We start from the raw sequence: 15,214 nt of genomic DNA, 5'->3' as shown, positions 1-15,214 counted from the left end.
AAAAACACAAGACAATGACAATTATCTCAGAGATTTTTCCATTATTTCTTCTGTAACCGTCAGTGCATGTTGCTCCATATACAGTGTTGAGGTTGAGCTTACCCTGGATGTCAATCGTGACATTTGTAGTTGTTTTTTTAAAGGGTTGGAAATATTTTGGGGGAATTAACCTGCAGTGCTGCGTCCATACATCCATCTTTTATCTATACCGCATACCCTGTTCATGGTCGCAGGGAGCTGGAGCCTATCCCAGCTGTCATTGGGCGAGAGGCGGGGTACACCCTGGACTGATCGCAAGTCAATCACACATAAGCCTCTTTCATACATGCACTCCTGACAATTTCAGGACCGTCTGACCCTGACATTACCCTGTCGTGTCTTTTTTATCTGCCACAAAGATCGTCATCTACGATCGATTAACTTGCCGGACACTCGTTCCTCGCGTTCTCTCTCTCCCGTACCTGCAGCAGCATCTCCCACATGCTCATCAGAAAACACACACACACACGCTCACTATTACGTCCCTCCTGTAAATGCATTGATCGAGGTGTGACGTTTTCTGTTAAATACTGACAGTCTTGTTGTTTTAAAAGATTGTAAGTGCAGCTGTGTAGTGTCGGTCTCATTAGTCGGGTTTGATCGTTTCGACACGTGCGGCTCACCTTACGAGATCGCGGGTGGAAAATACAAAATGCGAGTTGTATTTTTTGGCCAACTTTGTGAAGTGTGCAGCCCATGATGGGTGTAAAAAGATCAGACAGACAGGAAGAGAGAAGTACAAAGAGCAAACAAGGTGAGCAGAGAAAGTCGGTGCAAAAAAAAAATGGCCGTTTGCGTTCACACATGTCAGGAAAGTCAGGACATGTTCAGGAGTGCAGTGTATATGTGTGAAAAGGGCTGTAGAGACAGACAACCTTTCACACTCACTCTCACACCTACGGGCAACTTAGAGTCACCAATGAACCTAACCAGCATGTCTTTGGACTGTGGGAGGAAGCCGGAGGGAACCCACACATTCACGGGGAGAACTTGCAAACTCCACACAGTAAGGCCCACTGCGTCTGGGTTCAAAACGGGAACCTTCTAGCTGTGAGGCAAGAGAGCTAACCACTGCACCACCATGCCGCCCGGCAGCGCTGCAGCTGTGGAAAAATCATCTCAGCCAGTCCTCTAAAGCGCCTTTGTTTCTCTTTCACCCCTGTTACATTGGCCTTTTACGGCATTCGCCTATCTACAGTTTGTCACGAGGGGTTACACAGTCGTGTCATCTGTTGATGCAACTTAGGGTAAAATAAAAACAATAACCTCTTGATGTAACAGATATCGTTGGTACTGCAAAGTACAACCTATAAATCACCCGAAAAAGAATCACTCTTGTATGATTGAAACTGCAGATTAGAGGAGTAGCAGTAGAGTAAATCCAAGCTGTGATCCTACCAGACGTTGTAGCACTGGAACAGGCTGTCAGGATACTGAGACTGGAAGGGCTCCTGGCTCTCAATGGTCCCGAACCACCAGGCATCATCAATCACTGACCGAAACCTGTCACCTGTGTACACACAGTTACTTCACATCTTTACAAGGAAGGAGCAGTTGACCTAATAAGCCGAGCCAGACGATATATGTGACAGACATTTGGTGTTTTATCTCGAGTTCTGCACAATTCCTGCAAAGACGGACGATAAAGTTAAACCTGGCTGACCTATACTCCACTGCCTCTTTCTGGCATTGTCGAACTGCTGCCGCAGAACCAAGAAGTCGATGACATCAGGCATGTCGTGGTATCTGCAACAAGACAGGAATATACACAGTGAGTCAAAGGGTGCGACAGAGCAGTGAGAGAATATAGAAAACTTGATCGTGTCAGTTAATGTTACTGGATTAAAAGTTTGATGAGTTCTGTCTTGTTTTGTGTCAAAATGAGGAATTATTTAGAAAAAGTAACGTTATATTAAAACGCATCAGACTAGAGAGGAACAGAGATTATCACTGACAATCTGCATCATGCTGAGAGGTGAAATGAGGGTGAAAAAGTGAAGTAGCATAAACATACTGTGTACTGTTTGACAATAGGTAACAGTCAATTCAAAATAGTGACTTGTCGTGACACTTTAGAAACAAGTACAGACACTTAAGCCACTATTTAAACGATCTACGCCGCATGGTCCTACGGCCGTGGTTCACAATGGGTGGGTCTGGACCCAAAAGTGGGTCGCCGAGCTGTCGCGGATGTGTGCTTGGAAAAAAAACAGTTGTGGCAAAAAGTTGATGCTGCGCTTTTATTTTAAGGGACATAGTTTTCCTGTTGATGTGCGTGCAGCAGTAGTGTAGTTTAGTTACACTCGATGTATCCACTGATTGGGTAATCCCAACAACAGTTACATGTATGAAACTTAATGAGCCCTACAGTGGTTGCATTTATGTTGCAGTTTATTTATGCACTGCCACCATTTTGCGACACTGATGTCTTTTGTGATGCTGATATACTCTGATGTTTCGCTCCGTCTCAGGCCCGAACTGCACCATTTTTCATTAAATATATTTGAGTGGTTGAAATTTGGGTAGCAAATTGTCATTAAGGAGGTGGTGGTGGGTCCTGAGGCGAGACCAGTTGAGAACTACGGCTCTAAAACACACAGAGGAAGTGCATTCAGGGAATGTCTAACCCCGGGGTTACATGAAGTCTCTTGAATTATTACAGGTGTGTTTTGGATGAATGTTCATCCCCCACTCCCTTAAGAAGCCAGGTGTTTCTGCACTTGGCCTAATGTCAGGCTTTTTTATACGCCCATGACCATGCAGGACACACATAGACCACTGTATGAAATATGTCAATGCATGGATTGCATTGCAGTGATCCCACAGCAGCAGGATGTTAAATGTATCTCCACAGTAAGAGAGACGTTTTGCATTTCTTATGCAGAGCAGTGTAACTTCAATATTGAAATCTAAAGACACGCCGACGGGATCGGTCAGAAACAAATGTCACCTAACATTTTGTTGCTGAACATCAAAGAAAGGAAGGCCTTTAACAGTATTTGCATATTTTGGATGCTTGGTCACAGCTTTGCTTTCTACTGCATGTGTGCAGAATCGGTCATTGGCTAGAAGTTTGGGCCCATTCAGGGCTCTATCCAGTAACAAGTTAAGCTCCCTGAGGTGAAGCAGACATGGGGGGAGGCTACCTTAGCAGTAAGCAAGTCCCTGTCTTATGACATCAGCAGAACAGCCGCAAAATGCCAAAAGCGGACTTAAAAAATGTCAAGAGACGGAGGAAACAGAAGCTGACTGTGTGCCGCTGCTCTGTCCTATATAAGTCAAAATGCCTAATTCCTGTGTGTGACAAGCACCGACGAGCGCTGATGCATTTGCTACTTAAACAACACAGGCTGGGTGTAAAAATGACAACTGGCTTGGTCGGAAACTAGCAATGTCAGCTGCACTGCCTTGCACCAGATGAAAGATAGCGCCTACAGGTTCATCTTCAAACACCTGAGCTTCTCGTGGAGACAGACAGTCATGGGTGCTGCTTACTTCATAGAGAAGGATCCTCCGGTCAGTTTGCCCGTGTCGGGGTCCAGGAAGGAGAGCTTCAGACAGCACAGTGTGGGCAGGCCCACCTCGTACTTGATGCCAACGATCTTCATCAATTCCTGCTCCTGAACACATCAAAATATAAACACCAGTTTAAGATCATACAAAAAAAATGTCATTTAGGAACACTATGATTGTACAACTGTCATTTTCCATTCATAAATATTTTCTGTTATCATGTAGGCTGAGAGAGTGTAAGCAGAATAAGATATAGAAGAGAATCCTGGCAATACATTTAAACACAGTGTGCTTGTGATGCATTATGGACTAGCGTCTACGCGGACGTGCCTTCTTCTTCCTCCACACATATAATAGAGCTGAATGATATACCAAGTAAAAATGCAATCCCACGAGCTGTTACTTCTAAGTGTTACGTTCTTCTTTGAGAGACAGTTTCATATCCCGGGATGAAACTTTGTTCTCTGCAGACATTCTTAGGATTAAAGGGGACATGTTTCATTCTTCTGATGTGTTTTTGAATCACATGGATAAGTTTGTTTCGTTTTAAAAATTGTAAACATATTTTAATTTAATTATTTTCCCGAGCCTCGCCTTTCTCCTGAAACGAACAAGCCGTTTTGCCATTCAAAGGTCAGACCTTAGCCACGATTGGCTGACAGTATTTGGAGTGACCACGTAACTCGTAACCCAAATGTGTGATCCCACGCGGGTGGTGCGGCTGCACTGCACTGTCACTCCACAGTTGTAGAAAACATGGCTGCTCTAGGATCGGTTATTCGGCCTTATACTGGATGTACGAGCCAAAACTAGGAGGTATCAAGATGATAAGCTGAAATCTTGACAATGACTTGACTACAAGCGAGTGCAAGAAGGCAGCCTGAGGTGAACGACAGTGAATGGCGATTGGTCGATTTCAGCCAAAGCAAGGTTCTACGTAGAAACCTGCAGCTGTTCTGAAAGATGTAATTCTGGAAAAACATGGAATTATGCAGTTTTCACTTTTTCACTGTGAACAATAAACACCCAAAAATGTGAAACCCATCAAAATATGAGAATATATGGCCCCTTTAATGTCTACGTGAAAGTGAAACCAGACAAGTGTCCGTGATAAAGATTTTGCAGCGGTGTAGCGATTCCAAAGGATTGCTTAGTACTCCTAGAAAGACTGTGAGTCATTGTTACTTCTACTACTCTGGCCTTTGTAGCCATTACTCTGGAAACTCAGTTTTCTCAAAGCAGAAATGTCAGTGAAAATATTACGCTGCCAAAATGTCAGGGAAGATGTTGGATCCTAATACAGGATGTGGCGTCTGGTGTTAACAACCAATCATCAAGGAAGTGAAGTTAATACATTGTTATTAGTTTAATTGTACAGATGTGGTTCCTCTGAGAGGCTCTGTGGTGGTTATGGGCTGCACAAACAGACATATGAAATTAAAGGGGACTGTCTCTGTCACACTGCTTCTTACCCGTAGCTCCATCTTGTGCCAGGGCTGCTTCTTAGGATTGATGCTGTAAATCTTTTTCTGTTTGGCCATCTCCACATAAGCTTCATGGCCCTGTCTGAAGTAGTACACCTGCACACATACACACATACATTCAAATATACAACAAAACACACAGAGCTGTATCCTGTACATTTTTTCTGGTGTGTAACTCTGCTTGGAGTAAAATGTGAGCAGCTCTGGAGGGCTCAGTTTGTCAGCGCGCACCTTCTTGTCTTATCTGTAATGGCCGTTGCAGCCTCATGGGGCCGCTAAATTTAGTGCAGACTTTGAGTCTTGTTGCTATGTAAAACACGAGCCGGTGTTTTGGTCTGAGCAGGCATGTGGTGCACATGTGGTGAGGACACTGAAACAGGAACAGGCTGAGCGTACCTCGTCTCCCATCTGGGGTATGTAAGGACACCTCCGGGGGACCGTGTCCGTGATCCAGGCCGAGGGAAGCCACTCCTCCAGAGTCAGCCCTTGCTCCTCAAACTCAGTCCTCTGAAGGAAAGAAAAAAAAACTAATATTTAGTTCCATTTATTAAAAAAAAATAGGTTTATTATGCAACATTACCGATAAAACATAGATATAAGGATCTAAACTCAGTTCTTTGTTCCAAAACTCCTCACTTAAGGTGTCCATACTTGCTGTCCTTTCTGAAAGGTGTCACTTCTACATCTAAGGTGCTGAAAATATTCCAAAAAAATCTTTAACATCATCATCCAAAAAACCTAACCTGTTTTTTTCCTACCAAAACAGTGAACACACAAGCAAAATATTAACCTACGTCTTCATAATAACATTAAAAAACATGTAATGAATTGTGATTTAAAAAAAGAAACAGATTTGTACTATTTTAGGAAAGTTAATTAAGATCATTTGCGTATTCTGTTAAATATGCAATACATCAGTTTTTAAAAAAAAGATCTAATTATTAAATTAACCAAAAAACGACTTAATAAGGTCCAAAATTATTCTAAAAAATTAGGGGAAAAAATTGGAATAATAGACAAAAGTACCTGTAAGATATGGGGTACGACAGAGTAAGAACTCTGAGTAAGAACTCTGTCGTACCCCAGTCAGCAGGTCAATCTGAACAGTCAGCTAATGGCTGATGGGTAATAACGCTGACACTAAAGTCACTCCTGGGAGGTATACTTTGAAGCATTTGTGGTTATCGAGGTAACTTCAGGGTTAACTCCGAGTTTTCAGTACTACGACAGTGGTTCACTTCTTACATGGCTAGATCACCATGGTAACTTATGCTGAACACCTTACCCGCTCCGGAACAGGCTATGTTCAAGATTACAGATCAACCTGAACTAAACACCACCTACTGACCAATCAGGTCTATTGATTCAGGAGCTTTGAGAGCTGATCGTGAGAGAGAGAGCGGTCAAACACTTCCGCTTCACCGTCCGATTATTTGATACGAAATATATTCATGAAAGATCATCGAGCTTTACTGATATACATCAACAACAGAGACTGATAATAACAATGAAGCCTGAAGTATTTTTGTACTTATAAGATATGAAAGTAAGCATTCGTACTACTTTAAATTGTGACTTTATATTTATTTGCTCCATAAGTCCGTTTGGTGCTCTAATGATGGAGCAGTGATATTATAGACTTAATGTGCACATTTACACAGTCTGTGATTCTTTCCCAGTTGTCCTTCCTGCATTCAGCAGCTGAGTAGATTTAGCCTGGATTAAACAGTTTGTTTTGAGTTTGTCAAATATGCCAATCAGCTGACGGCAGACTTGTCCCTATGTGTGATTGGTCACACGCTGCAGGCTCCGCCCATTTAATGTGAACGCTCTCATAGAAACCCTGGGTTGACTTATCAAATCGGCAACCAGCGTCATGTGACCGCTTATCGAAAATTTACCCTGGGTATGTTGAAGTCGCTTGGTCGCCCCTGGAGCCACCAGGAGGATAATACAGTTTTGTCAGAGCTCATTACTATTCACAAACCTTCCTCTTCTCCTTTGGCTTCGTCTTCTTTGGTAAAGCGTCGTCTTTGTCTGGTTTGTCCTTCTTCCTGTCTTTCTTCCCGTCCCTCTTCTTCTCTCCTTCCTCCTCCGAGCCGCTGCTTTTCTTTTTCACTTTCACGCTCTTCTTCGGGGGTTCCAGGTTGATCCCTGCATCCGCTGTCCAGTCGGAATAATCGCTGGAGTAGTCGCTGGAACAACATCACATAAAGAAGAGTAAATACACAGATGTATCTGTTTGTGTTTATGTTTGGATTTGCATACAGCCTGTGTGTGTCTGTAGGAGATAGCCGGTAAGATAAATGTGTGGGATAGACTGTCTGTATCTTTACCTTGAACTACTGTGGTCATCCGGCCAGGGCTCCTTCTCCTCCTCTTCCTTCTCGTCCTCTGAGGAATGTCCGTTGATCTGCCGAACCTCCACCTCCGCCTGAGACACACAACATTCATTGTTAGCTGTCAAATGGACACAAAGATGAATGAAAATACAACAAAAACCTGTGAAAAGGAAGGCAACAGAAAGGAAACCTTAAACAAAACAACTGTGTGATGTTTTTAATTGTGACCTGCTAAGGGATTGTGGATGAAAATGAGCTTTAAGCTAACTTTGGTAGCATCAAATCAGCAACATTTATGTTTAATATTGTGCATTGTCCCTTTACAAATAGAATAAATAAACTGAATAAAGTGGGTACAAAGTGGTGAAAACATTTTCTAATGTTTGACTTGTTTGAACTTTAAGATCCCTTCAAAAACATCACATTACATCGTTTTTTGAAGACAAAGTCGTCTGTGTTTTACATGATTTTCTAGAAAAGTTTACAAAGTAGCTCCCAAACAATAAATAGTCACTGGACTGTCTCTACCTCTGAGGTGCTTTCGTCCTCGTCAGCACCCTCGGCGCTCTGGCGGCTCGTCTCCTCCATGGCGGCCCGGGTCTGATAGCCGTGGTTACCCTGGCTCCTCCTCCCCTCGTCAACCACACCCTCGGACGTGGGATGAACCTGCAGCGGCAAAGAATGAAGGACAGAAACAAGAGAAATGAGGTCTGATAGCCCGATAATAATTATCACAAGAAAATAGATGTGAAGTAATTAATAAGAAGGTTATGGGACAATAACGTGCGCGTGTGTTTTAATTCCCTCACCCTGCTCTCTTTGGGGAGAGAGTGGATTGTCCGTCTCCTCCTCTCTGACTGATAAATATTGATCTCCTCCTCCCCTTTGGCCTCACGCCAGTTTACCTGTCTCCTACACAATAAACACACACACAATCATGACATGTAATAATCTTCTTCAATCAGGTTCCTCTCTGTTAAATTAGTTGTGTGCGTTTTACCCGACAGAGGCGTCCTCCAGCTCAGGGACCAGCACCCTGCGGCTCCAGGCCACCAGGTCTCCCTCTGTGGCCATCTGGCTGCGTGGGGCGTTGCTGTGCATCTGACGGACCCCCTCAATCTGCCCGCTGCGGCGCAAACCCACGTTGGGCGGAGAGTGAACCTCCGTGGGAGAACCAACCGACCCTGAGGGAAAGAGAGACAAAATAGTGGTTTTAATTTATCAGTAGAATTAATGTGAAAACGTAACATTTCAGTGGACTTCACAGGGATGGCAGATAACTTTCCCAATAAAACGATCAATGGTTTCATCTCTAAAATATCAGAAAGATGAAACGTTTCCATTGTATCCTCCCAAAGGTCAAAGCGATATCTTCACATCACTTGTTTCATCCAACCTACAGTTGAGAAGGATTTTCAGTTCACTGACACATTTACCAAAGAAAAGCAGCTTTGCGAGCCTTGACAGACGTTTAAAAACGACTCCAACAATAATCATTTAACCCATTGATTAGTGATTGATTTGTGTTAAATGACTTATCCGTAAAATGACAAACTGTTTCAGCTCTTAAAGTTACTGAGTGAGAGATACCAGGAAAGAACGGGGAAAAAAACAATGACTTGAACAAGCAGGGTGACATACAATCTGCCTGCATGCAAGTGGCTTTATTTAAAAGACTGTAATTACTTATGACAGCTAGAGTAGTTAGATGTGCTGTATATTTTCCAGGTGATGACACTAGCCCCTTTTTACACTCCCAGTTCAAGGCGGGATTATTAGGCCTCTGTTACGTTCCGTCTTCTATGTAAAACGCACGGAGGCGTAATGGTGGGGGCGCCGTGTGTGTTTACTAGTTTGTTTACACCTCGCACATGTTTTGCTTCCGCAATGCCTGAAAGCTGTGTAAAAACACACACTGGGGCGGCTTTACGCCGGCGTTGCTTGGTTCAATGTAAAATGGCAAAGGTGGCATGAGGACGGAGCTTCGTTACGGCGCTGAGGCGGAACCACAGTGTAAAAAGGGCTACTGATATACAGCTAATAAGAGACCACTCCAAATGTTCGTTAAATCAGCATCTCTCTCTTCATGTCATGGCCCAATCCAGATCTGAACCGCACTGAAAACCTCCTGATCAAGAGGAAGATGGATGGTCACAAGCCACTGAACAAAGAGTGGCCTGACGTCACCCAACAGCCATGTGACAGACTGGTGGAGAGCATGCCGAGACGCACGAAAGCTGTAATTGAAAACCAGGTGATTACACCAAACACTGATTCCAAAACTCTTCCTGAGTTAGAAACATTCTGTTGTTCAAACGTTTTCTTTACATTATTCGAGCTCTGAAAAACACATTTTTGTTATCTTAACCAGCTGCATTTTTCTGCAAATAAAAGACCTCAATGAGAAGATTTTATTTGGAAGTAGTGAGAAATGTTGAATGTTAATTATACACAAACACAAACCTGTAAATAGAAGAAGCAGAGAAACACATGTTTTGCACTGGTCTCTTAGTCTTTTCCGGAGCTGTACATGTAAAGACAAGCTCTCTGAGACAGGGGTTGTTACTTCTCTTTGTTTCCTGTGTAAATCTCACTGAGTCACTGAAACACTTGTGTTGCATAATTGGAAGTCGCATGTTTCATGTTTCATTTGTAACTTCCATGAAAAATGTTTCAGTTTCACACTCATTCAAAACTTAATTATTTAAAGCAATTATTGCAACAATGATACAGTATTATCGTGTGGTGCACCGCTTACAAACTTAATTATACAAATTCATCATATGTGTATTCATTCATTAACAGCCAACACACATGTTCATACATTGTTTACTCCATTAAGAGTTCATCTTTAAAGCACCCTGAATAGTTCCCCAGCTCCTCCAGTGCAGATGACAACAACACCTAATGTGTACAGCTTGTAAATCACTTATAGAAGTAGTACAACTTTATCGACAAGCTGTGATCTTACCTCTGCTGGATCTGGTGTTTACAGAAGCAGGAGCGTCATTCGCTCCCAGTCTCTGGTCCTGTTCCTGCTGCAGCCTCTGAATCATCGTATCCAGAGGACTGGCACCGTCCACCGCCTGCTCACTCACCACTTGGTTCAGGCCTGACACACGGACAGGAATAGATAGAAGAGAGGGAGACTTAAAGAAAGAAAGAGGAACAGAAGCAGCCTCGGGAAAATGGATTTAAGGCAGCAGGTTTCCCCCCCCCCCAACATCCTGCACAGTCACCTCGACAAGCATGCTTCTTAAAAGGTGACAGCAGGGCAAGGCTAGGTTATAACTATTTTATATACAAAAACCTCAGAGAGCAAGAATCTCCTCTTTTTATCTCCACTGTTTCATTAAATACAGATTGTTACTGTTTATATCCCTGCCACGATCTTAACAGCCTTTTTAATTCTTGTTTTTAATTGCCATCACTGGTTGTAGTTTCAGTAACAGCCTCACATTAGGCACATTTGGGGACAGATAAAACTCTCGTGAGGCTTTGAGAGCTGTATGATCAGCTTGACCAAAGTCTCTCTGATCAGCTGAGCTGCAAAGATTTGATCTGAGATGTGCATGCATAGAAAGGCAGAGTGAAACTACAGCTGAGTTCACACCCTCGGGTCATGAAGAGGCAAATAGTCCTGGGGGGGCCGTACCTGAGGATGTGACCCCCATCTGCGGGATCAGCTGCTCGCCCCTGCAGCCCTCCCTGCCGGGCACCAGCCGCTGGTATCGAGGCGGGTGGGGGTTCCCGTCCACGTCCACCAGAAAGGGAGGGGGCATGAGGTGAGGCGCCTGCTGAGTCTGCTCGTCCAGCACGTAGTTGTTGGCATCTCGGATCAGCGGCCGGTAGTCAGTATGGAAGAACATCTGGTCCGCTATCTGAAAGAATACAAGGGACATTCAGTCACATACACAATAAAATGTGCGCACATTGCAATAGTCACATCGCAGGACGTGCAATTGTGAGGCAAAATAACTGCAACATGAAAAGCTGCTATTTTTTTGTTGCTCGATGCAAAACGAAAACTCGCCAGTTTCTTGTTTTCTATGACTTATCTACAGGAAAAGTCCGTCTGACATCACATTAGTGCAGCTCTTCACCAGAGCACAGAGAGAACTGACCGCTGAGCTGCAGCGTCTGTGCGTCACCTGTCTGTAAACTGTAAACAAGCACGCGACGCTGCTGCTGTCACAGATCATGTCGGTGGGATGATCGAGGCAGACGCTCCGTTATGGGAGGTAGCTCATAAGTGAGAGTCACGGAGCGGAAGTGCCACGGAGTGTTTACGCACACGCCATGAGGTTGTGTGCCGAGACGAAGTAGGATGTGTGAGCTTTCGTTTCAAAAAGTTACTCTCACAGGGGTGGTCGTGCTGCTAGAACATACTGTACATTTAAAGCTGACCGAACGATCTGCCTGAGGCGATAAGGCATGCAGAGTCAGTGACTTCTTCTAAATCACTTCCTAAAACTCACTTTTTCAGACTTGCTTTTATGTTAAAAATGCTTTTAATCCATTCATCTGTTCCTATTCTTACCGTCCTTTAATGATTTTATCTAATCATTTTTTTCTATTTATTTATTTATCTTTTATTCATTTTACTGATCCAAATCTTTTTATCTTTTCCTCTGATGTAATGTCATCTTTTTATCGTCTTTTTTATAACCTTTTATGGTCTTTTATTTCTCTATTTATCTCTTTATCTGCCTTTGTTTCTGTTTTGTCACTTTTATTTCTTTTATTTGCACTCATTCTTGTTGACCTTTTGTGGTTGCCTTTTGTTGAATTTCCTAGACTGCTCTCTGTTTGGCCTCATTGTTGAAAGTTCTGTAATCTGTTCTTTGTTCTGCAATCTTCCTGAGTTCCTGCCTTTGCTTTGTCTGCCAAAGCACTTTGAAAACGTCTGTTTTTGAAGGTGCTTTGTAAATAAAGTTATTATTAATATAATTATTATAATTATTATTTAACACCGTTAGAAATGGTTGATGACATACTGTATAAGTAACACCACTTCAGCCCATTCGTCTGTTTGTTTTTATTTAATTAGTAGTTTAATTGTTAGAAGAAAATAAACTTAAAAGTCCCAAATAATAAAAAGCATGATCGTTAATTGTTTATGTGGACGTGAAAACACACTGCATTTATCTATTGTAATTTCCTGTATTTTTTTTTAATTAAAACAATTGTTTTTGGAAGAGAGTTTGACAGAAGAGTACAGGTGCCTTAATAGAGATCGTCACTTTTAGTCTTGAGCCTGGACTGTGAGACAAATAAATTGGCCTTAATCCTCGAGGATTTAAAGCTGCATTCATGCTCATAAGGAGTTAAAAGCTCAGCAATATAGCTAGAGGCTAGACCTTTCAGATCCTTTAAAGTAATCAGTAACATCTTAAAATCAATTCTAAATCTCACCGTGCAGTGAAGATGTGCTAAGACAGGCTGATGTGAGCTCTAGGTTAAGAGGCAGATGAAATTCTTTCTGCAGCGTTTTGGACGAACTGGAGACGTGCGATTGTTTTCTGATTGAGGCTGGTAACGAGAGAGTAACAACTGTCTAAATGAGATTAAATAAAGCATCTTATCACCCTCTTTAACTCAGCATGACAGTTAAATAAAGTGATATTTGACAGTTTCAGAAAGCATCACTTCCCTTCTTAATTTCTGGCCGTTTGCACTAAAACAGATGATTTATGGACTACGTCAGATTTCCTGCACATCTTCCTCGAGCTGTAAAACGTTGGTTAGGCGCAGGTACGTGTATTTATATTCAAGCTGAGCATGTGGCTTTACCTTGTCGTACTTGCTGCTGGAGCCAAAACCAAAGATGAGAAGGTGTCCATGGGAGTCGGTGGCTGCGAAATGCTGCCCATCTGGGCTACATTTGCAGTCAAACAACGCTCCGTGCCCCTGGCCCTCGATCTGTCCACAGACAGAGAGAGAGAGAGAGAGAGAGAGTGTGCACATTGTGAATAATAGTTTTACACTAGCAGGGGAAGTTGTACCTCGACTAGTAATCCATAAACCACATGAATGGCACCAACAAGCATTGATCGACAATATTGTCCTTCAATAATAAATGAAAATAACACATTTATGATCCAGCCAATATCCACATTATAAAACTGTTGTGTATTTTTTCAGGTAAACTCGTGTCAGGCAGCATTTCTCGTTTCCAGCAGCAGTAGTGGAACAAATACAGAGTTTGACAGACACAAAGAGCAGCGTTACAAAACAGAGCAGCACCTGCAGAAAGTGAAACATCACCAACTGAAGATGGAAGAGACAAAACCCTCACAGTTTGTTCTGTGGGTATCCCTCTACTCTAAAAATAGCTCCATTTAATCACAGGATGAAAAAGAGTTTCTGCCTCTTTGTTCCTAAATTTAGGAATGTAAAAAAAATAGTGTGTTTGCTAAAGGCACTTAACTCTAATAGCTCACTGCCTTACCCAGATACACTTTTCAGTCATCTTCTAATGAGGTATATATGCAGCTCAGGTGCACGTGTTTTTAGCCTCATGCAGCTAACCATATCAGACTTCGAAATGTCTCCTGTACATAGGATTTACTGAACACAATCATACAACAAACAATCTTGAATGATAAAAATCCATGTGCAAAGTCAGCAGGGTTGTTGCACAGGGGACAGAGGAAGTTTGACTTTACTGCACATCTCTGCTCTCTCTAGAGGGTTAAGGGAAGCTGCCTTCCTGTAAACAAACGGATGCAAATACTTTAGGTTAAAAACAAAACCTGCACACCCCCTCAAGCTCCCTAAGGTCTCTCATCTCAGTGTATTTTCGTTTTGTCACTTCCTGTTTTATTTTGAAACTTACCCATGTCTCTGCTTTTCAGATTTCCTGCCACCTGTGCGGCACCTGCTCTGTGTCGAGTCGTGCATTTGAGTCTTTCCATTGGTTGTAACAGAAACAGTGTTTAAAGCAGAGAGCGATGCATGTCAGCTATAATACATATTGCAAAAAGTTTGTTTGATGCATGTCGCACAGATTAGATTATTCTAGAGTAAAAGCAGCAAATGAACTCTGCATGAGCCGACTTCAAAAGGAGAATAGAAGGGGAAAAAATCACTCTTCCTCTTGTAACCTGCACAAAAAAGTCTTAATTTCAAAGCATCTGCAAAGGGTGTTATTATACATGAGCACCCTTTTTCCTCATTTCTGTGCTATTTTATCTGGAGCACTTGCACAGGCAGGAAGCTCTGTTACAACTGGTATCGCATCTGCCCAGTCTGGGCTTTCCAACAGACTGGGAAAGAGCAGTGCCCTCTCCTCCCAGCTCATCATCTAAATGAGGGTTGGAATGAACTCAGTCAGCGTGTGAGCGCGGCTCTCGCAGCAGAGAGGAGGGAGGTGCTGACAGCTCTCCTTCAGGATCACACACACATAGAGAGAGTTAACTGCAATTAGATGCAGAACTTTACAGGCGTGTTTGCATTGTATTAACCAAATAACGCTGCATCTTTTGTGAGTCGGACCCTGAAATCGGGAAGATAGTGGCAAGTTATGCACAACTGATGTTGGTGTTGTAAGTGGCCACAAACCGTTCTTCGTGAATGAGTACTTCAGCTTACATGATGTGCAGTCAAAAGAGAACAGTGTGCTAACAGACAGCTATTACTGTGTTAATGACGCAACTGACTCAGTTCTCTGACTTTATGAATCCTTTTTAATTTGCTACTCTTATTATCAATGTTAGGATATTACCACCATCCTGTGATAATCACTTGCCTGTGACCAGGCACAAAGCTCCGGCGTTGAAAAATTAAACCGAGGCAGAAGTGCAAAAAACAGTTCTGTAAGTGTCCACTCGAGGC

At 42.7% G+C, this 15,214-nt stretch overlaps 1 protein-coding gene across 1 annotated transcript in view; it reads right to left on the bottom strand.

Annotated features, from left to right (window-relative positions):
- Positions 1 to 15,214, bottom strand: part of phip (pleckstrin homology domain interacting protein) — a 48,362-nt gene that overhangs the window by 11,524 nt on the left and 21,624 nt on the right. The window contains exons 16-28 of the mRNA XM_069685595.1: positions 13,172 to 13,300; positions 11,034 to 11,259; positions 10,350 to 10,490; positions 8,379 to 8,562; positions 8,188 to 8,290; positions 7,907 to 8,044; positions 7,373 to 7,470; positions 7,024 to 7,231; positions 5,433 to 5,543; positions 5,025 to 5,132; positions 3,535 to 3,659; positions 1,703 to 1,785; positions 1,438 to 1,549 (exon numbers count right to left, since the gene is read on the bottom strand). Coding sequence (XP_069541696.1) covers positions 1,438 to 1,549; positions 1,703 to 1,785; positions 3,535 to 3,659; positions 5,025 to 5,132; positions 5,433 to 5,543; positions 7,024 to 7,231; positions 7,373 to 7,470; positions 7,907 to 8,044; positions 8,188 to 8,290; positions 8,379 to 8,562; positions 10,350 to 10,490; positions 11,034 to 11,259; positions 13,172 to 13,300 — 1,766 coding nt within the window. The remainder of the gene's footprint in view (positions 1 to 1,437; positions 1,550 to 1,702; positions 1,786 to 3,534; positions 3,660 to 5,024; positions 5,133 to 5,432; positions 5,544 to 7,023; positions 7,232 to 7,372; positions 7,471 to 7,906; positions 8,045 to 8,187; positions 8,291 to 8,378; positions 8,563 to 10,349; positions 10,491 to 11,033; positions 11,260 to 13,171; positions 13,301 to 15,214) is intronic.

This window comes from Semicossyphus pulcher, unplaced genomic scaffold (genome assembly GCF_022749685.1).
Source record: "Semicossyphus pulcher isolate SPU_LCO1_2020_fin unplaced genomic scaffold, fSemPul1.0.p SCAF_11, whole genome shotgun sequence".
NCBI lineage: Eukaryota > Metazoa > Chordata > Actinopteri > Labriformes > Labridae > Semicossyphus > Semicossyphus pulcher.
The sequence above is the reverse complement of the archived record's forward strand: the minus strand, read 5'-3'. Positions and strand labels throughout refer to the sequence as shown.